The 23,492-nt window shown below is 41.1% G+C and overlaps 2 protein-coding genes across 3 annotated transcripts in view; one reads left to right on the plus strand and one right to left on the minus strand.

Annotated features, from left to right (window-relative positions):
• Positions 1–36: 36 nt before the first annotated feature.
• Positions 37–20,867, minus strand: miga2 (mitoguardin 2). Its single transcript, XM_061931732.2, has 16 exons — positions 20,582–20,867; positions 19,783–20,021; positions 19,467–19,677; positions 19,257–19,372; positions 19,062–19,182; positions 13,728–13,852; positions 7,991–8,108; positions 7,807–7,913; positions 7,619–7,731; positions 4,568–4,640; positions 4,393–4,479; positions 4,220–4,318; positions 2,729–2,863; positions 2,609–2,662; positions 2,418–2,534; positions 37–2,338 (listed from the first exon to the last, which is right to left on the minus strand). The coding sequence occupies exons 2-16, from the start codon at positions 19,876–19,878 to the stop codon at positions 2,141–2,143; spliced, it is 1,770 nt and encodes a 589-aa protein (XP_061787716.1). The 5' UTR covers positions 19,879–20,021; positions 20,582–20,867; the 3' UTR covers positions 37–2,140.
• Positions 20,868–21,134: 267 nt separating this feature from the next.
• st6galnac4 (ST6 (alpha-N-acetyl-neuraminyl-2,3-beta-galactosyl-1,3)-N-acetylgalactosaminide alpha-2,6-sialyltransferase 4) overlaps positions 21,135–23,492 on the plus strand; it is a 38,010-nt gene continuing 35,652 nt past the window's right edge. Inside the window, exons 1-2 of one of the 2 annotated variants that reach the window (XM_061931862.2) lie at positions 21,135–21,422; positions 21,499–21,648. In XM_061931862.2, the coding sequence (XP_061787846.1) occupies positions 21,411–21,422; positions 21,499–21,648 (162 nt within the window). In that variant the 5' untranslated portion in view covers positions 21,135–21,410. Of the gene's footprint in view, positions 21,423–21,480; positions 21,649–23,492 lie in introns of those variants that run through there. The other variant, XM_061931861.1, reaches the window with a different exon arrangement.

Here is a 23,492-nt window from a genome sequence, read left to right on the forward strand (position 1 = left end):
AGTGTATCGAGAAGAATTATTGAATGGACCAAAAACACACACTTCAAAGTCTCAAACACTAAACACACGCAATATTTTTTAAAGCTATACATTTAGTCAAATCATTAAACATTGACATACTATTTGTTGATAACAAAAAATAACATTTAATATAGAATATCAACACCCATTTACACTTGATACAAGCATTAGAATTAAAATGATATAAATACATGAAGAGGACTCTTGATGCAGTTTTAAAAACAAGTATTTTCCCTTTAGATTTCATTTTTTACTAAGTGTTTCCATAACATTTTCTTCAAGACGTACTTGTATAAATTGGGTTTAAATGAATGATTCTACACATTCACATGCAACAACTGTTCTCAAAAGAAAAAAACAGTATTAACATTGTTTTTGGAACTGGATGTTTGATAGTCAACTAAACATTGATGGATTAAATATTATAGTAAATGTCAGACAAAGGAAACGTATTTTCATATAGTTTTGTGGGAAAGATAATCTCTTATGTACATTATCATAATATTAACATATGAGACATAATGTTAACACCCAAAAGGCATAAATGCATTCTAATGGCCTGTATCATTCCATATTTACAGCTAGTTAATTCACTTTAAGGGCATCAAATTATAAAGTTGGATAACTTTAAGGTAATCAGTGCAATCATGTAGGTTACAATGTGCCTGTTTGACATCCAGTTGCAAAATTACAAACAATGTAATGTTATCCATCACCACCAGGGGGACATGTTTCCTCTTATGGTCAGTTCAGTTGTTCTCAGAAGATATTGTGTGTAAGATATTGTAAATGTAAAAGAGGCATTGCATGGGTAAATACGCGTTTTGTGTTATGTTTTCATTTGTGGTGGTGGTGGTGGTGATGTACATTGTTACATTTCATCAGTCGCTTTTAACAAATGTCAAATCGGCATTTCACAACTCCAGAAAAAAAACAAGTCCCCGTGCAGCAAGGAATGTGACAAGTCCACAGTAACATATGTATATTTAGCAATTCCCACAGACAATTAAAACTAAATGAAAAAAAAAAATTATATATATATATATATATATATATATAAATAAAATGATTCCTATATAGCTGCATTCAGATTCAAGTAGAATTCAAATTCATTTAGCAGGTATTGTTTACGATAAAATACCGTATTTCCCGTACTATAAGCCACTACTTTTTCATAATACACTGACAGAGACACTGAAAAGGTGTGTTATTGTTTGTGCTATGGCGCCGTCTTTTGAACGAGTTTGCTCACTGCAGGTGCTGCGGGTTGAAAATGTACTTCCTGTTTCGTTCCTTGAACCGGATGTATTCGTCCATAGCGTTTTTGCTCATAGGGATTCTTCATTCATCACTCCAAGCAACGTTTGTAAGTTTTACAATACAACTAAAACTATTCATACTTACTAAGCCGTCCCATGTGTGATGTCTGTAGTAGTGTTTTCATGCATATTTGTACGGGCTATCGTAATCCAGCTATCGTGGTTAGCATTAGCTAATATGCTAACACGTTATGTGAGCGTCCGTGTTATTATTATTAACTTACAATGGCAATCTTTTTAAATATTTTTTTCCTAAATTCACCAAAACATCACAGTGGAGTTATCGAGTCTAGTTAGCTGTTTGGAGAGCTAGCCTCCGCAGCTAGTAAGTCCATGACGAGACTTCTGTTTTGTTTGATAAAATAATTTACAAACACTGTTTGGAAACAATTAAGGTATGTAAATAAAAATTTACAAACTCTTTCTTACCGGCATATATGTGCGGCTTATGGTCCGCTGCGGTTAATATATGTGAAAATATTTATTTCTTCTAAAATTTGGTGGGCTCGGCTTCAATATAGCCCGGAAAATACGGTACACAACAGAAACAGGCAGACTGTCATTCACACCTGTAAGATATCTCCAAGATCACAGGCTGATGATGTGAAAGTGACAAAGCAAAACTGCTGCCAATCCAGCGGTGCAGTCTACAGGCAAGTGGTCCCTTCATTCCTAGCGAGCTCCTCCTCGCGCCTGAGATCATGTGATTGCAGGGGGAATTGACTGATTGGCTGCGGCTGATAACTCCGCTCCTCCCTCCTTCTTCACAATGGCGAGTGACAAAGCGTGAGTTGATGTTGTCAGTCAGTGAGGCTCGCGAACGTGTCGGCAGGCGGCGCGCCGTTGAGCTCCTGGAGCCCATCAATGCCCAAGTAGCCCAGCAAAATGTCACTCCGGCGGTGGGAAAGTTTCAGGATGTCTTCGGCCAAGCACTGCGCCGAGTTGAAGCGGACCTTGTCGTGGTCAAACATGTCCTTGAGGTACTGCACGATTTGTTGCTGCGGATGAACGGAAGCCAAATAAGTCTGGTTCTTGAGGCGCGGATGGTCAACAGTGTGCCTTGAAACTCATACGCACCTTAAAAATAGTACACACTTCGCTTAAGTGCTGCCGGGGGCCCAAAAAGCCGAAAGCTAAAACCGGGCTCACGTGCTCCGATATGGCGTAGAAGTGTGAGATGAAGCCGTCGGGAACCTGACAGAAGGAAAACAAACAATTGGACCTCAGGGAGAGGGGAAAAGTGTAATAAACGCACACGCCCATCTCACCATGAGAAGACGTCTTTTTGCCTTCAGGACAGACCAGCAAGCTGTGGCCAGAGCCTGACACAACAACATAATCATGATTTAATAATACTGACTGTCTGCGTGTGTGTGTGAAACACTCACAGTCTCTTTAAAGCTGTCCGAGAGCCAGCGGTTCCTCAGCACCGCCACGACCGAGGAGGGAGGGTTCTCCAGGTCTTCGAAGGCGTCCATCAGGATAAAGTCCAGCACGATGTCAAAGAAGCTCATGCACACCACCTGTGAACATAAGTCAATTATTTTTTATATTTTATTTAACGCTTAAATCTCTAGATCATTTTCAGATCTATCTGTCAATATCCATCCATCCATTTTCTGCCGCTTGTCCCCTTTGGGGTCGCAGGGGTCCTGGAGCCTATCCCAGCTGCATTCGAGCGGTAGGCGGGGTACACCCTGGACAAGTCGCCACCTCATCGCAGGGCCAACACAGATAGACAATATTCACACTCACATTCACACACTAGGGCCAATGTAGTGTTGCCAATCAACCTATCCCCAGGTCTTTGGAGGTGGGAGGAAGCCGGAGTACCCGGAGGGAACCCACGCAGTCACTTGGAGAACATGCAAACTCCACACAGAAAGATCCCGAGCTCGGGATTGAACTCAAGACCTTCGTATTGTGAGGCACATGCACTAACCCCTGTTCCACCGTGCTGATGTAGGACAGAATAATTTAATTTACACAAATATTACTCTGTTGATGGGAATTATTCTGAAACATTAGCTATACTTTTGTTTTTTGTTGTGTTTTCATTGTAAACATTCCAAAAGGCGGTGCCATATTTCCAGGCTTTGGCAGTGACATCACTATTTTGAAATCAAAACTCACCTAGAAAAATTATGTAGCATTTTAACAACACAGAAAAAACACAATAATAGTAAATAAAATTAAAAATAATTAATGGGTACAAAAAATATAAATAAAACTAAATAGATAGATAGATAGATCTTTATTGATTGACTTTTACTGTAAAAATTAGGAATTAATAAAAATTTGAGTACAAAATTTTAATATCATACTTTGTGTGTGTGTACACTTTAGTATAATGAACCGAAAAAGTGAATCTAAATAAAAATAAAAATAAATAAATAAATACCATTAAAAATAATAATTCCAAATAGTGCCCAGTTTCCTTTGACTCTGACTCATTTCTAGTCCAGTTGCCAGTCAGGTAGTATGCATGTGCATACAAAACGGCTCCCAAACAAACGGCTCACAAGTGTGAATCAATTCTTATCGTTCACTTAAAAAAGCCGTTCAAAAGACTTGTTTTGTTCGCGAATGTCCCATTTCTAATTCTGTCTGACTGCGCTAACAAAATAAGAGTCCCGGGAGAATAACTTGCTGTATATTTTTAGTATTATTTTGCACTGGAAGAAAACAGCACTTTATTACAATATTTAAACACTTAATTGTATTTTTAGAATGTGCAAAATAAAAAAAATTAACTACTCTATAGGCCGCACTTTGGACATCTGTGCATTAAGAATAAACACCAATGGTGACAGCAGGAGAAGAAAGTAAACAACATATTTGATGTTTAAGTCTATAAACGTGTTTTATTTGTCACTCACCCCACGGCCATGCAGCTCCATCTTGGTGACGGGCCACGTTTCCTCTCGCTGCGTATACAGCAACATGTCCTCGTAGCTCTCCAGGAAGCCTTTAGGACTCTGGGGGGTTAGAAATTAACCAACTAAATCATCTTAGGCCGCAAGGAAAGTGTTGGTCCGAGCAGACGCTTCACCTTGTTTGCCTTCACCATCAAGCCGGCAATCATTTGCTTGCCGGTCTCCATGAAGAACGTGCGGTGAGTCTCGTCCAGCAGCAGAACCTGCAAGACAAGCGGAGGGTCCTGATCTTTGAGGCATCAACAGGGAAGCGTTGTCGATGTTGTGGAAATTCACAAACTTCAAGCCCACCTGGAACGCTTGTCTGACACAGTGAAGCTTGGCCAGGAAGTCTCGGTTGCCGTAGCATTCAAGCAGTTCAGTCCTGGTAAGACCACATCAAAGACTTCATTACAACGGATCATACTCACCAGTCAGAATCAATCTTAACATTTTTGCTGTGTGTTTTTCTCCTAAAATAGGACGTTTCTGTTGCTACTGCTTAAAGACTAGACCATGACTCTGATTTCATCTGTTTGATTAATCATCTTTCGTCAACATTAGTGCCGAGTACAAACACATTTGATCATTTCAATGTGTTGAATACAATGTGTTGGGGTTTTAAACCTGGATTGTGCTTCCATGCATTTACTGTATCTTCTGGACTATAAGCTGCTACCTTTTTCCCATGCTTTGAACCCTGCGGCTTATAAAAGCAATGCGGCTAATCTATGGATTTTTCTTCGCTAGCTGCCATAATGCTTTGTATTCAACAATTAGTTTTTATACAGCACCAAGAGAGACTCTGGAAAGATGTTTTATTGTTTGTGCTATGGCGCTATCTTTTGGACGAGTTTGCTCACGTCAAGGTGGTGCAGGTTGACAATGTACTTCCTGTTTCATGCCCTGGACTAGAAGTATTTGTCCATACCGTTTCTGCTCGAAATGATTCTTCATCACTCCAAGCAACGTTTGCAAGTTTTACAATATAACTAAGAACATTCATGCTTACTAAACCGTCCCATGTGTGATGTCTGTGGGAGTGTTTTCATGCAAATTTGTACATTTTATTGTAATGTCATTAAGCTAGCGTCGTTAACTTTAGCGAATATGCTAACACATTTACAAGTGTCTGTGTTAGTATTATTAACTCACAATGACATTCTTTTGTAAATTCACCAAGACGACACCGTGGAGTTACTCAGTCTGTTTAGCTGATTGGAGAGCTAGCTTCCGCAGCTAGTAGGTCCATGACGATGACTTATGTTTTGTTTGATCATCCGATTTACTGCCGTGTTACACCGTTTGGACACAATTAAAGTATGTAAATAAACATTTACAAATATCTTTCGTATCGGTATATATCTGCGGCTTATAGTTTGGTGCGGCTAATATATGTAAACATACCTTTTTTTTCTCAAATTTGGTGGATGCGGCGTAAATAACGGTGCACTGTATAGCCCAGAAAATACGGTAGCTTGCCAGCTTCCTTTGCTGCGATTGAACAATGGCAATTAAAGAAAGCTGGGGGCAACGTCAACCAAAAAGTGCTAAAAGTCACGGTGTCTTGATTCGCATCGATATGGGCAAAGCAAAAAACAAGTATTGGACCATATGGGCTTGCATGCAAAATATCCGACATAAGCGCTCCGATACAATCAGTCCCGCAGCGTGTTTACTTGCACAAAGCTGGACAGCCAGTTAACATCTAAATGTCCTCTAAAAAGCACACAAGGTTGATCTTTTCTTGTATTTTAGTCAAGTCATTCATATGAAGGTGACTTGTACCTTCCTTCTGTCCGAGTGCAGATGGGATAGGCTCCAGCGACCACCCACACCACCCCGAAAAGGACAAGCGGTAGAAAATGGATGGATGGATGTAAACATGGTATGCTACTAGGAGCAGCTACACAACAGCTAAGCACACAAGTCAGACATACGTAACAAGTGTCCTTCATTGAACGATACTGCAGTCTAAAACAGCACATTTGTCAATATAAACAAGTATCAAATAATTATAGTTGCCTATTACTTACACATACAAAGTCTCCAAGGCAGAAGCACATTAAAACGTATCCGGTAACAAACGTGTCCACATCATTCAACTTACTTCATCATGAGCTTAACGTAATGAATCATTGTGGCCACTTGGTGTCGCCAAAAACAATTACCACTCAACGTCAAAGACAGCGTAAGTCCATTGTAGACAGTTGAAAATGATGTTAGTGTTTTTCACACCATAAACTATACACTACTGCCGCTACTGTGTTGTACATGAATGCTACTGCTGGTTGTCTCCACAAGCTGGATAGTGTGTACCACGGGGCACTGAGATTCATCACCAACTGTGCTCGCCTTACTCACCATTGCGTATTATACTCAATTGTTAACTGGACATCTTTATGTGCTCGACGCCTCAATCATTGGTATGTTTTCATCTACAAAACCATTCTGGGTATCACTCCATCTTATCAGTCTTGTCTTTTAACAAAGAAACAAGGACGTCACAATCTTCGTTCAATGAATGTTCTGCAATTTGTCGTCCCCAAAGTAAGAACTGAACTGGGCAAGAAAGCGTTTAGGTTTTCAGCACCGAAGGCTTGGAATAACCTACAATCGAATAATAAACTTCAAACCCTTGTTACGTTGAATGAGTTTAAAGCTTCTGTGAAAGGACTGCAGTCTACCTTGTCTGTATGCACATGTGTCATGTGAGCAAGTTTTAATGTTGTAAATGTGATTTTTTTATGTATTTGTTTACTGTTTTTAATGTAACCTTGCTGCTGCCCTCTTGGCCAGGTCTCTCTTGGAAAAGAGATATTTGATCTCATTGGGATTTTACCTGGTTAAATAAAGGCTAAATAAAAATAAAAAAATAAAAAAAATTAATCTAACGTCTTGGATTTGCAACTTAATGTTATACTCGCAAATGATATTATGATGATGATAAAATAAGATATAACAACTGGACAGCAGTTATCATAATCAGCTTATTTTGCAATAAAAAAAAATAGATTTTCCAATCAAAAACAAATATTTATTAACACACACAAGTACCAAACATTGGAGTATCTGTATGGATTCCCAGGTACCAGAAATTGGTACTGCATCAGTTCTAGTGTGAGCAGTACCTACTATGGTACTCTGAATAATTTCACTTGATCAAGCCTTTTCTAACATTGCATATTACAAAATAATAAAAGCATGTATGATTCCTGCTGATATCATATCGGATAAATATTGGTATCGGCCCCTACAAAGCTCCAATATTGGTATCAGAAGTGAAAACTCACTTGTTGTAGTGAAGAATATTTTGTGCTCTACAAATAACGGAAAGTGACAATACCTTTTTCTCGGACGTACCTGAGAGACCTGTAGGCCACTTTGTCCTCCCTGACCAGGGCCAAGGCTTCTTCATAGAGAGCCGCTGGTTTGAGGAGCTGGTAGGAGTCCTCCAGAGAGAAGGTGTCAAACATCTGCGCCGACAAAAAACAATTGTTGTCGAGTAAACCATTAAGGAATGTGGGTGGCGGGGTTAGCGTAGCATTTACCTCGGCGGCCGAGAAGAAGGACTGGTCAGAGGAAATGGTGGCGGTGTCGTCGTCCTGCAGCATGTGGAACCTCTCCACTGGAGGCAGGATGAGCGTCCCCACGCTCTCTGTCAAAAGAAAGCACAGTTTTTTTTTTTTTTCTTGAATCATATATTTCTTAAATCTTTATTTTGGGCTCTCCTACCAAAGTCTGCCAGCAAGCTGTCGGTCGGGATGCTGCCGCCAAAGTCCTCCTGCAGGTGGTACGCCCTGTGCAGCAGAGTCTCCAGCTTGTCGGCAAGCACTTTATTGTGGGCTTCAACCTGGAAGCCACAGACACAATTACATTTTTGTATTTTCTGGTCACACACATGCAGGAGGCATGTGAATTCCAGGAGGGGGCGTGTCTTGCTAGAACACCGGCTCGGATTTGAGAGCACGCTGCAACGGAGGCGTCGTCTATCCACAGTGCGTAGCAGCTTCGAAGATACTAATCCTCACCACCATAGTGGAAAATGAACTAAGTCTCTTCCAAGTACTATTATCACTTGAGGACTAGAGGTGAATGAATGGCTAAGCATCCTACACGCACGCATGCACGCACAGAGCTAACTGCTTAAACTTCAATTTAAAGTAGAGGTGGTCGATCCAGATGTCGATCCTATTGATACATAGTGTAGTATCAGTATAGAAATCATACTAAAATGATTAGATCGATATTTTTCTTTTATTGCAAAATAATGTTTTGAGTTTTTGTTTACAAGGTCAGGAAGTAACAGGCTAAAGAACAGCTTCTTCCCCAGGGCCATAACCATCCTGAACGGACTGCCCCATTGTCCCTCATAACTGCCTTCTCTTCGGTGCAATAACCCATTCCACCAACCACCCTGTTTTTTTTTTGTTTTTTTTTCATGTATATATTCATTTCACACCATATTCATTGCACTTCTACATTTTTATATTTTTATATATTTGCACATTGTTTTTCTAGCATGCACACATCGCACTGGATGGAATGGCCTCAATCTCGTTACCTTGCGTAATGACAATAAAGCTGATTCTGATTCTGATTTCAATGGGAGCAAATGATAGTTTTTGCTTTTGTTTAGTTATTGTGCACTAGTTCAGTGATTGTGTAGTGGTACACAGGCTCCATCTTTTGGTACACCCAAAAATAAATCACTTGATTATGAAGTATTCAAACTAGAGTTGTAACGACACCAATATTTTGGTACCGGAACTAAAATTATTTTGGTACTTTTCTAGATAAAGGGGACCACAAAATGTTTTTATTATTGGATTTATTTTAACAAAACATCTTACGGTACATTAAACATATGTTTCTTATTGCAGTTAAGTCCTTAAATAAAATAGTAAACATACTAGACATCTTGTCTTTTAGTAGTAAGTAAACAAACAAAGACTCCTAATTAGTCTGCTGACATATGCAGAAACATATTGTGTCATTCATCATTCTATTATTTTGTCAAAATTATTAAGGACAAGTTGTAGAAACATAATTATTAATCTACTTGTTCATTTACTGTTAATATCTGCTTACTTTCTCTTTTAACATGTTCTGTCTACACTTCTGTTAAAATGTAATAATCACTTATTCTTCTGTGTGATACTTTACATTAGTTTTGGATGATACCACACATTTAGGTATCAATCCGATACCAAGTAGTTACAGGATCACACATTGGTCATATTCAAAGTCCTCATGTGTCCAGGACATATTTCCTGAGTTTATAAACATAATGTACATTTTAAAAAAACGAAAGAAGATGTTGTGATGGCAAAAAATATCAACGTATTCATAGTAGTATCGACTAGGTACGTGCCTGTACTTGATATCATTACAGTGGATGTTAGGTGCAGATCTACCCATGGCGTTTGTTTACATTTTGATGCCTGTGAGCTATTGCATCCTCCTACGGTGTGTAGTGAAGCATGTTTAACTATTCCCCGTCCTGCAGGGATGATACTTGTAAGAAACATACTTTGTCGCCATGGAGACCAGGATTACTGATTTAGAAGTAGTTAAAACACTGCAGACGGCGGATGGACGTTAGCCGCTAGCTAGCTACTGTCTGTCTTAAAGCACCTCTTCCTGAGGGCGTTTCAGTGTTATAACTTCACCTTTATCTTTAGTTTTTAAGCCAAAATGCGTCCGTTCTCCCTTTTCTGTCTACACACTGTGTCTGCTTGTAAGTACTCCGTGATTGTGTGCTGCCGAACATGCTCCTCTGCTCGTAAACCAGCAATGTCACGACGTGACTTCGACGCGGGCGCGGGACCGCTACGTTTCAGAGACGGTATCGTAGCGAAAATGATTCATTAGTATCACGGTACTATACTAATACCCAGAGGTGGGTAGTAACGCGCGACATTTACTCCGTTACATCGACAAACCCCGTTTCCATATGAGTTGGGAAATTGTGTTAGATGTAAATATAAACGGAATACAATGATTTGCAAATCATTTTCAACCCATATTCAGTTGAATATGCTACAAAGACAACATATTTGATGTTCAAACTGATGAACTTTTTTTTTTTTGCAAATAATCATTAACTTTAGAATTTGATGCCAGCAACACGTGACAAAGAAGTTGGGAATGGTGGCAATAAATACTGATAAAGTTGAGGAATGCTCATCAAACACTTATTTGGAACATCCCACAGGTGAACAGGCAAATTGGGAACAGGTGGGTGCCATGATTGGGTACAAAAGTAGATTCCATGAAATGCTCAGTCATTCACAAACAAGGATGGGGCGAGGGTCACCACTTTGTCAACAAATGTGTGAGCAAATTGTTGAACAGCTTAAGAAAAACCTTTCTCAACCAGCTATTGCAAGGAATTTAGGGATTCCACCATCTACGGTCCGTAATATCATCAAAGGGTTCAAAGAATCTGGAGAAATCACTGCACGTAAGCAGCTAAGCCCGTGACCTTCGATCCCTCAGGCTGTACTGCATCAACAAGCAACATCAGTGTGTAAAGGATATCGCCACATGGGCCCTGGAACACTTCAAAAACCCACTGTCAGTAACTACAGTTGGTCGCTACATATGTAAGTGCAAGTTCAAACTCTCCTATGCAAGGCGAAAACCGTTTAGCAACAACACCCAGAAACGCCGTCGTCTTCGCTGGGCCTGAGCTCATCTAAGATGGACTGATACAAAGTGGAAAAGTGTTCTGTGGTCTGACGAGTCCACATTTCATATTGTTTTTGGAAACTGTGGACGTCGTGTCCTCCGGACCAAAGAGGAAAATAACCATCCGGATTGTTATAGGCGCAAAGTTGAAAAGCCAGCATCTGTGATGGTATGGGGGTGTATTAGTGCCCAAGGCATGGGTAACTTACACATCTGTGAAGGTGCCATTAATGCTGAAAGGTACATACAGGTTTTGGAGCAACATATGTTGCCATCCAAGCAACGTTACCATGGATGCCCCTGCTTATTTCAGCAAGACAATGCCAAGCCACGTGTTACATCAACGTGGCTTCATAGTAAAAGAGTGCGGGTACTAGACTGGCCTGCCTGTAGTCCAGACCTGTCTCCCATTGAAAATGTGTGGCGCATTATGAAGCCTAAAATACCACAACGGAGACCCCCGGACTGTTGAACAACTTAAGCTGTACATCAAGCAAGAATGGGAAATAATTCCACCTGAGAAGCTTAATAAATGTGTCTCCTCAGTTCCCAAACGTTTACTGAGTGTTGTTAAAAGGAAAGGCCATGTAACACAGTGGTGAACATGCCCTTTCCCAACTACTTTGGCACGTGTTGCAGCCATGAAATTCTAAGCAAAAAAAAAAAAAAGTTTATGAGTTTGAACATCAAATATCTTGTCTTTGTAGTGCATTCAATTGAATATGGGTTGAAAAGGATTTGCAAATCATTGTATTCCGTTTATATTTACATCTAACACAATTTCCCAACTCATATGGAAACGGGGTTTGTACTTGAGTAACTTTTGGGATAAATTGTACTTCTAAGAGTAGTTTTAATGCAACATACTTTTACTTGAGTATATTTATAGAGAAGAAACGCTACTTTTACTCCGCTCCATTTATGTACATTCAGCTCGCTACTGATTTTTATCGATCTGTTAATGCACGCTTTTTTTGTTTTGGTTTGTCAGACATACCTTCAAAGTAGGTTCTATCGCATGCCTGCGTTTCACCAATCAAATACAGTCACTGGTGACGTTTGACTCCGTTTCACCAATCAAATGCAGTCACTGGTGACGTTTGACTCCGTTTCACCAATCAAACAGAGCCAGGTGGTCACATGATTAACTGCACATAAAGTTTCAGCGGCAAACAACAACAATGGCAGAGACAACAACAAACGCTAACCTCCCTGGCCTCACATACAATCGATGTTCACGCTTCAGACAACCAAAAAAACAGTTATGTAATGCGTTGTCATATGTGTCTCCCCAAACAAGTGGACATTTAAGCTTACATGAACTCAACGTCAAATTTGAGGAAGCACATCGCGGTAAGTAACGTTAGTAGATATGTTGGCTGTCACCGTAGGCTGATGTTAGCTTCCCTGCTATGAATCACTGTCAAATGTACATCGTGTGGGGACATTTATTAACGCACTGCAGCCTCATAGACAGACAGACAGACAGAGACACGCACAGTCGCACAAACACACACGCATGCATACAAACACCAATCAGAAGTGCACAGTGTGTTCCCAGGTGCAGCCCACACCTATCAGTTTATGGTTTGTGTAAAGGCTAACTTGTTATTTTCCTTTGTAATCTCTGCCTACTGAGCCTATGGTGTGGCTCAATTTGCCTTAATTTTTTTCAGGTTAATATATTATTATTTAATATACATTATTGTTTTAGTTGTTTCAGAGATATTCCTGGCTCTGAATTTGCTCATTGCTATTTTTATGTTTTTGTGCATTATTTGTTGCAGTCATTAAATAAACAGGTTACTCATCAGTTACTCAGTACTTGAGTAGTTTTTTCACAACATACTTTTTACTTTTACTCAAGTAAATATTTAGGTGACTACTCCTTACTTTTACTTGAGTAATAAATCTCTAAAGCACCAGTACTCTTACTTGAGTACAATTTCTGGCTACTCTACCCACCTCTGCTAATAGCAGTATACCATACAACCCTAATTCAAACACAGTGTTACTGTTCAAACATTACAGTGGCCAAAAATATTCAATACACTTGCTAAATAAAACCTCTGCCTTGTTTTTAATGAATACTTGGGCCTACTACGTTACTGTATTTTAATGTTGTTCATTACGGTGGTACTTGGAGGGCTAAGTTTTTCCTGATGTGGTACTTGGTGAAAAAAGCTTGAGAACCTCTGCACTAGATAGTTTATTTTGTAGAAATGAGTTTGCTTGCAATTTCGTTGTACAATGTACAATGACAATAAAGATCTATTCTATTCTATTCTAAAACAATTGTATCTAGCATTCAATATTAAGACATCATCTGATTTACAACAATACTAGCAGATTATATATGTAATAAGATAAGTTTAATAAAAATAAGTTATTGTGTTGACTTTAGTTACTTGCTATACAACATTTTCACTTGTATAAGCTATTGTCAAAGTATCGGATCGGGACTCAAAATCGGACCAGATCGGATGTTGATCAGGACATCCCTAAGTGCAGATTTTTTTTATTCAATACATTTCGTATAATATTACCATTTTTTAAATGTAACTTTGGAAACATGGTTCACTTTGTTAAAACAAAAAAAAAGAAGGTATGCCAAGTTACACTTTAATGATGCATTAATTGTAATGATTTGTATTTTGAAGGTTTATTGCACGCGTACTCATCAGGACAGGAAGTTGTACATACCAAGTGGTGTTTCCTCAGCAGACATAACAATGACTAAACAAACAGAAAACAGGCTGGACAGACGCATGACTGTTACCGTGGGTGCATCTCCGCTCGCTGCCCCCTGCAGAGCCAGGCTGCTGTTGCTGCTGGAGTGGGTGCGGTGGCGTATGAGCAGGGCCTGTTCCCACTTTCGGAGCGCTTCCTCAAACAACTCCATGCCTGACAGAACACACACACGCACAGTGCATCTTAACACACAAGCAATTAATTGCATTTTGTCCATAGTCACCTCATTACTACATCTTATAGCCATAGAGTGGCTAAAGGATAAAAAAAATTTAGTTTAATGTGTATAAAACATGTTGAGATTCATATTTATTTCACAAATCAACTTTAGTCCTAAATAAAATAGAAAACATTTCATGTTTTGTTTTCATTTTGACCCTTTGAATTCCCATTTGATCTAATTTATTATTAGGGATGATGTTCGTTAATAAATTATTGATGTCGATGCCATTATCGAATTCTCTTATCGAACCGATTCCTTATCGAATCTCTTGGTTGTTGTGTGTGCACTGAGTTCCAAAAGCCGTAGATGTTATGTGACTGGACCGGCACACTGTTTATATGGAGGAAAGGTGGACGTGACTGAGGACAGCATGCGAACGTTAAAGGGTGAAGGTTTCAGGTGAGAGAGGACGCTAAAGGCACACCCCCAGTGAGCATAGAATGCTGCTATGTGCGTTGTAAATTAAAAAAATTGCAGACAAACACATCACCAACATGGACGGGGTGCCGCTCACTTTCGACATCCCGGTGAAGCACACTGTGGAGAAGAAGGGGACCAGCACGGTAGAGAATCGATACGCACAACGGGGCAAGAGAAGTTGGCTTTTACTGTTGTCCTAGCTTGCTATGCTAATGGACAGAAACTGTCACCTGTGGTGATTTTCAAAGGGAAGACGCTGCCGAAAGAAAAGTTTCCACCTGGAGTCATCATTAAGGCATGACGAAGGAACTCCAACCGCTGGACATGGGACAGGACGTTCAAAGTGAAGTTGTGAGCTTCATGGGAGCGATGGATGACGGACGAACACAGCTTCACGAAAACTGGGAGGCAGCGTCGGGCGAGTTACGTTACAATTTGTGAATGGATCGTGGATGCTTGAGCTAACGTGTCTGCTTGCACTGTTGTTCGAGCTTTCGCAAAAGCCGGCATCTTTTCCGAGGAGCCCCACGGCCACGAGACTGACTTTGAAAATGACGAGAGGGAATCTGGCTTGTTTGATGGAGAACTTACCCAGCTGCTAATTTCGGACACAGAAGATGAGGACTTTGATGGACTTGTGGATGAGCATTGATCCAAAAATAATGTGAGTACATTGATAAATACTTCAATAAAGTACAACTGAACTCAGCTTTTCTCTTGCTGCCTTTTTAAAACAGCGTCCATGCATGCTAGCGTATGTTTTAAGCTAGCGTATATTTAACCATGCCTGCGCCCAAAAATACGCTGCGCCTTATTTATGCGTCAAATACAGAAATAGCACCCGTAACTGACACGGTGCCCCTATGGTCGCGAAAATACGGTGTAGTGGCTTCGATAACGGGAACCGGTTCTCAAAAAGGGATTCGAACCCATGGAATCGGTTGTTTTCTTATGGAAGCATCGGGAGAACCGGTTTTTGAACATCATCCCTATTTATTATTGCAAAATACTTGCATAACGAAAGTTATCATCGATACAGTCATTGCTAGAAAAAGATCAGGCCAAAGTTTACATAAGATTAGTAATCAAAACTTGTTTTATTTCATCCAAAATTAAATTATAAAATGCTTAATTATATAGTGTAATGACTGTACAGTTAAAAATGGTGGTTATGTTAACTTTTTTTTCTCCAATACTACACTGCTAAAAAATATAACAATGCATCAATATTAATTTTATTACCAATAGTATGTATATTTAGGCCTGATCTTTACACCAGTACCACAGACCTTTAATATTTAAACTCATGTTAAAAAACATTGGATCAAATGGATATTGAATTAATTAAAATTAAAACAAACATGACATGTTTGCTATTTTTATTTAGGACTGAAAGTATTGAATGATTTGACCAAAACAATGTAGACAAAAATATGAATCCAAACATGTTTGTCCTTTAGCTATTATACGGCTATAACATTAATTCCCAGTGTATCATTCATATAGGAAAGTATGTGAAACAAAAATATTACAATTAAACATGAAAAAAAAGACATTTTAGAAAAAAATATTCTTATTCGGAATAAACAACTAAAGTTATGGCCAAAAATAGAGCACACATTTAGGACAAAAAAAGTCCCCAATATACTGTGTGGGTTAATTATGCTTTATTGCATTTTGCCTATAGTTAAATTATAGCTAATTGCTATTAATCACAAATATTTTTTTTTTCTTTAATATATGTACCTTATTAAAATGTACTCATGGGACTCTACAGTTAGATTCATGCAATGCTTGTTTAATAAACACAGACACAAGTCAGTGTCTAATGCGCTCATTAAACCACTAAAAAAACCCTCCAAAAAGTGCCAGCAATACTCCATTTACATTTCATGAGCTGACTATTAACCAAGAATTAGCGATATTGTTATTATAAGCGCTAACGTGAGGTACCTACTTTTAGCACTGGCGCATTGATCACAGAGAGCTAACTAGCGTATGCTGCTATATTGACATATTAAGCTGCTGCATTGCCTCTGAGCTTCTGAAAGTTTTTTTGTTTTTTTTTTATTACAAATCATGCCTCTCACCTGGATAGTAGAAGGTTGTGGCCATAAACCGAGAAGTTGGTCAACTTTGACATTCAACTTAGACCCTGAGATGGCGAGAATGACACGAAAAGACGCTGGTTTGCTCCCACTTTTAACCTTTCGTGAGGATTATGATTAATTCTTCATCTAAACGGGAATATATTAAGATCCCATCAGACGGCATCCCGGTGAGAGCAGACGTTGTACAGGGCCATGGTTTCATTATGTTTGTTGTCTCTCACGAAGCCTGCCGCGAGTTGTAGTCAAGAGTGTTGAAGAAAAAAAGCGAACGTTGTGATGCGTCTGTGAAAATTAATACACCGCCGTATGCTTAAAATGAGCAAAATACGGAAATATATGAATGTGCCTGTTACATTGCATATACATAAAGCATTTACAGTACAGTGTGTGAATGTGAGTGTGAATGTTGTCTGTCTATCTGTGTTGGCCCTCCGATGAGGTAGCGACTTGTCCAGAGTGTACGCCGCCTTCCGCTCGAAGGCAGCTGAGATAGGCTCCAGCACCCCCCCGCGACCCCGAAAGGGACGAGCGGTAGAAAATGGATGGAAGGATGTACAGTACAGGCCAAAAGTTTGGACACACGTTCTCATTCAATGCGTTTTCTTTATTTTCATGACTATTTACATTGTAAATCAGTGGTGTCAAAGTCAAGGCCACTATGGTCCCCAGCCGCAGGCCACAGCCGCCTGCGGTTGTTTTGCATGCACCAATGTATGCAAAGCATACCTAGCGCCAACACTGGTATTGTGTTGGCGCTAGGTATTTTTTTCAATATTTTTATTGTAAAATTTTGAGAATGGGTTTGTTCTATTTTGGGCCAAAGTAAGACAAACCAAACAACCTGAAGTTGTCTTTATTTTTTTAGTTTTAATACCATGATTTTAATCGTCCGGCCCGCATGTGCGCAGATTTTGCTCTGTGCGGCCCCTGAGCTAAAATGAGTTTGACACCCTTGTTGTAGATTGTCACTGAAGGCATCAAAACTATGAATGAACACACGTGGAGTCATGTACTGACAAAAAAAGGTAAAATACTGTAACTGAAAACAAGTTTTATATTCTAGTTTCTTCAAAAAATCCACCCTTTACTCTGATTACTGCTTTGCACACTCTTGGCATAAAACATGTTTTCAGTTATTTCACCTTTTTTTGGTAAACTTTTTTTTCGTGAACTTCTGGATCTGCCTCCCGGGAGCCTTTTGGCCATGGAGACCAGCTGCTGGGTCTCTGCTACACCACAGTCCGTTTGGAGAGACTGGAGGAGATGCGGATGAAGAGACAGGGCTGCGGAGCTGACACTGAGCGCCGGGATGGACGGGCTTCAGAGTCTTGGCTGAATGAGCAGGTATCGGACACTTCGGTCTCCTTAGACGCATCCTCACTCATCCATGCGGACTGGACACTGGCCGAGAGTTGGTGGGCGGCCGAGGGTGAAGTCGACTCTCTTGGTTGCTTTGTTGGGTCTGCTCCTGTCTCTGGCCATGCTCCCCCCACCCCAGCAGACGATGGCGTGGAACACCACAGTGTATATGTTTTTTTGTTGTTTTACTTTTGTGGCTGTGTGTAGAAGTGGCTGGTTGTATCAGCTCTTCTCTTTTAATGTCTTTAATGTCGTTTGTGTTTTTTTAAGTTTTCCCTCTTACGCACATGTTTTTGTGTGCTATGGCTAAGAGTTTTTTTTTTTTTTTCTTCCTTGGCCTCAGTCTGGACCCCCTCTCCAAGGGCCCAGGCATAAACTGAATTTTTTTTTCTCACCCTCCTCCCCAGTGTTTACCTGTTTCTCACCATTTTGTAAGGGGCGCCGGAAGTTGGCAGACCCGTCAGCGATCCTGTTCTGTCTCCCTGTAATGTTTGTCCGCTTTTGAATGGGATTGTGCTGAAAATGTTAATTTGTTCTCTGGGATTATTAAAGTATTTCTGATTCTGAAAGTACATAACTCCATATGTGTTCATTCATAGTTTTGATGCATTCAGTGACAATCTACAATGTAAATAGTCATGAAAATAAAGAAAACGCATTGAATAAGAAGGTGTGTCCAAACTTTTGGCATGTACTGTATGTAAAACCTTGATGGAGGTTTTTCGATATTTAATAGATCGACTCTATTGTTAGCTGACTTTTGCTATGTTTATTTACGAGTTAGAATGCATGAAAAAGGAAAAGCATACGTGTTCTTGTCTTACTTAAGGATTGTGAATGGAAGGTAAAAATCCCCCAAAAAGTGCAGTTCCCCTTTAAATTGTATTATTTTTCCCCACTAATTCACCCTTTCTTTCATCACTTGTTTGTCTGTCGGTCTGGGCTCTGGCGTAGTTGCACATGTGGCATTTGCATGCATACCAAATCGACCTGGGGGCGCCATTACCAGGAAACAGACCCAAAGAAGCAAGCCCAAATAAGCAACGGTGCGTTAAAAAATAAGCTTAAAAAAACCCACAACCCAAACTTTGCAAGCAACTCCTGAAATGAAGTCACTTGAGCACCATCACGGGATAAAAAAAATATTTAGTTACCTTGTTATTATTGTGTTAACTTTGAGATGTTACATGTTTGAATACCGTCACGCCAAAAGTCTGGACAAATGATGAGAACTTTTCCAACCACCTACCCATTAAGTAGAGATTCTCTGCGTTGGCGTCCTCCGCTGCACCCGACTCTTCAACCACAGCCTCGGCCTCCCAGGGTGTCGGCGGGTTGGCCGACTGATTCGGGGAGGTCGGAACTCGCATCTGTTAGCGTGAAACCGCACGTGTCAAAGCAATGTGCCGCGCAGGCGGGAAAAAGGGCTTGCAGAAACACATACAGATGCCAAGCTGTGCGAGGAACTCGAGTGTTTACTGGGGGCCAGGGAGGAGATGCCGCTCAGAGTGTCGTTGCTGCGTGTGCTCGGACTCATCATCTGTCGCCCCGACAACGGAACTGCGTAGAAAACGAGTTAAGTTAGGAGCAATTTGACTGTCAGGCTGTTGGTGACAGCCATGTAATTATTGTTCTCCAGCTGTCCGATGACTACCTCTCTTCAACGACGAGGGTCTTCCTGTCCGGAGCAGTGCTTCGGGCATTCCCACCGTCTTCTGCCCCTCCTTGGCCTGGATGGCCTGCTTCCTTTTCCTCCCTCGCCGCTTCAGATGATGAGCCGTGAGCGCCAACGCCACGCTGCCCAGCGCCGTGGCGAAGAGCACTTTCTTCAAGCTCGGCGTCAGCTTCAGCTGGGAAAATATGGACTGAGAGGCAACGAGAACTGCTGCTGTAAGTGGATCTTTGAGCTTAACAGACATAGGAAGAAAGAACCGGAGGCAATAGCAGCACATATTAATGAAAGGGATTACCTGACCAAATGTGGAATAGAGGAAGACTGGGATCTCCGCAACCGTCATGGCCAAAGCCTGGGCGATGGACACCCCTTCTGTCCGTCTCATGGACATCTTGAGACAGCCACAGGTCTCCAAAGCCTTCAAATAGAGCTACCGCAGCCCACCGGGATGAGCCAGCTCAGGGCTTGTTCCAAACGGTCTGTCCGTCTGTCATCCACTCCTGATGGTGCGGTCCACTGTGACGTTTTGTTAGCCTGCAACAGAAGACGTCCACATGAGCGCAACAGATCTTTGGCATCATGTAAATAAGGCAACCTGCAGTGACTACAGAGAATTAGAGGTTTAAAGCTGGAAAGTCAGGCATGCATTAACAGTTAAGCAGGTGGAAAACTTGTCATGCTTCCAGCTGGATAGCAGGTGCTTCTTGTGCAAATCTAAACAGGTACAAGACAGCTCTGTGCACATGGAGATGGGGAAAGTGATAATAATAAAGGTTGAAAATTAAACTATGTTGTTAGCCTATGACCTATGTAGTTAGAGCCAGAGCCCCACCCTATAACGCCTTGATAAACACTTACCACTTATAAAAACATTTTTACTTGCATGTGTGTACAATTAGATGACAAAAGTAAGCAGATACCGGCGATGCTAAGCAATGTTAGCATGCACAGTAGCTTGACTAGCTTACTTCTTCAGTCACTTCACATTGTAACACCAACCGGACAACATTTTACAATTTTAGCGCTTTTACAATACCCCCAAATTCCTAACGTGTAACAAAAATAATCCGCGTATAAATAGTATGCATTCATACCGTGAGCATCCAAGGAGATGAGGAAGGGCATTCTTGTGTCAGTCAGTGAAAGCACACAATTTTTGGAATGACGTCATGAAGTTGGCATCTGTTTTAACCAATTGCGTGAGGGGTACGAGGGACTTCCTGATCATTTAAACCAATTGGATTACATGTGACTGAAATGTGTTTTTTTTTACAATCCAATCAGATGTTCGCTTATAAAGCCATAACTCAACTCAGGAATGAAACGCTATCTAGATAAACGTCAAGTAAATTTAGGGCATCCTAACACATTTCAACATTATTAAAATAGAGAAGAATAAAGTGTGTCACTAGAATGGTGACTTTATCCACGCGTGTTGCGCATCTGCAGCCGGAAATGAATACGTGAGGCAGTTTCCGCTTTCAGAAATGTATTTTCAAAATAAAAGCGGCTGTAACACGCTACATGTGTTTCTGTGTTTGTGTCAAACACTGGAATGACATTGTTAAATGTGTTTAGTTAGTATGTGTACAAAGTGTGGTCTGAATTGTTTGCTTACAACAGATTATATTAGATTAAATCAAACTATGCCTTTGTTATCGTAAACGACTGGACCGGATGTTCGGTTCTGGTATTAGGGAAAAGTCCCGAGTGCGTGACCGGGTCAGCTATGTCGTGAAGGCGCAAGACATACTTGACATTGGCGCTTGTAGTCTTTGGGACATGGACTGGGCGGAAATGCCTGGTTAAATTATTGGACAAACATAACGGAACCGAGAAAAGGCGTTGCCATGACTTTCAGAAGATGCTTTGGAGACTGGAAAAACGAGTCCTGCCAGGGCTTGTCCCTGATACGCTGACGTCATGAACTCGATGGTGAGTCCTATCTTTGAACGCACCGAGCGCATGTTCCAATCCGTAACTTCACTCGGGGATGTATCCACGCACACAGACGCTTCGATGGCTTTGCTTGCTCAGCATAAGCCTCCCTGTCCTGTTCTGGTTCGGACATGTGATCACACGGGAGGGTTCAGCCCGCGTCGCGAAGCAAAGTGTTGGGCTACGGGGATACGTGAGGGTCAGCCCGGACACCGCGGAGCAGGTAAGACCATATTTGACCCATCTTGTTTCGATTAGAGGACATCAAATAGATTTGTACAGTACATCTATTGCAACACCTCCGACTCTATAAGTGTGTAAAGAAGTTAAGCAATGTATAATAGTAGTAGTCATTTTATTTCAGACCCAGGGGGATCCATATCACAGAAAAATAAACCATATAACAATAAAACCCAAATAAAAGAAATACAAGCAGAAAAAAAAAATACTTGTTTATAAATAAAAAACACTCCACAATATTCCATGTCTAGCATCGTCGCAATCACTCAAAACAAATATGATTGTCCTCCTGTTGGTGGGATTGCCTTCAGGAGAACGCCTGTGCGTGGAATCTTTTAAAGTGGGGAGACTGGTGCACAGACAGCCAGTCTTTGGCAAAGAGAAGGCCAGGGTCCAATGGCATGGAGACCAAGACAATTGGGGGCCCATCTTTGCTGCAGCCTTCTTCCGCCTTTGTGACCGTTGTGGAGCTTCTATGCAACCATCATCCGCCCACTCTGCCGTTGAGGTCTTTTTCTACGAGGGAGAGGCGCAGACTCCAACGTCACTTCTTCGCTGTGGGGAGCTGTATCCGGTGGCAAGGGAAACCCAGGACGACCGGCACCTCCTCACAGCTGCAGGAGGCTGCCGGAGCTCCGGTCTGTCGGAGGACCGCCTATGGTGCGCCTACCAGCACTTGCTTTTCTCTCAGGGTGTGCTCCCCTAGCCTTTTGTCTTCCCAGACTAACCCACAAGGCAGCGGGGCAGTGGTTGGGTGATGCCAGGGCGTGTCCACAAAGTGGGCCTGCGCATCACGCCTCTGGGGACCACTGCAGCTCCGAGATCCCGTCACGTTTGCCTTGGGCCGCGGGGCCCTAGTTCCCGTGTGTGGCCACGTGGAGGCCTGACAGGAGTCTTGGTGAAGGAGAGGCTGTGTACTGGCAGGAGAAGACTGACGCACAATGCTGCTTCTCCGTTCACCACAAGGGCTAGCCAGTGGCAGTGTCTGTAAGCGAGAGGTTAGCAAGCATGTGGGAAGTAGACATGCAACCTTCCCTCTAACTACTGCACTAGACGCATCACAACACCCTGTAGGCTGGGCCCACACCCACACTATGTATGTCTAGCATACAGGCTTACTCACCAATGGTTCCACAGACTGGATAAAAAGCTGACAGAACTACGAGTCGGGTTTGTCAGACCATTAATGACATTGGGCCCCATTCAGCAACCGTCTAAGAACAAATTTTGTTCTTAGACCCACTTACGAAGTTTTTAAGGAGATTTTTTGTATTCACCAATGTTTTCTTAGCTGAGATTTGTTCGTAGGTAAGAACAAAATCTACGAGTGCTCCAGAGCACTCTTAGTGTGGCCTATTTGTTCTTAAGTGTGACAAGTTCCCTTACTTCTATTGTCTGATGTTAAATTAATATCATAGATAGATAGATGGATAGATATATAGATAGCTACATATATATATATATATATATATATATATATATGTATGTATATGTATGTATGTATGTATGTATGTGTGTGTGTGTGTGTATGTACCGTATTTTCCGCACTATAAGGCGCACCGGATTATTAGCCGCACCTTCTATGAATTACATATTTCATAATTTTGTCCACCAATAAGCCGCCCCGGACTAAAAGCCGCGCCTACGCTGCGCTAAAGTGAATGTCAAAAAAACGCTGCGCTAAAGTGAATGTCAAAAAAACAGTCAGATAGTTCAGTCAAACTTTAATAATATATTGAAAACCAGCGTTCTAACAACTCTGTCCCAAAATGTACGCAAATGTGCAATCACAAACATAGTAAAATTCAAAATGGTGTAGAGCAATAG

This window comes from Nerophis lumbriciformis, linkage group LG39 (genome assembly GCF_033978685.3).
Source record: "Nerophis lumbriciformis linkage group LG39, RoL_Nlum_v2.1, whole genome shotgun sequence".
Taxonomy (NCBI): domain Eukaryota; kingdom Metazoa; phylum Chordata; class Actinopteri; order Syngnathiformes; family Syngnathidae; genus Nerophis; species Nerophis lumbriciformis.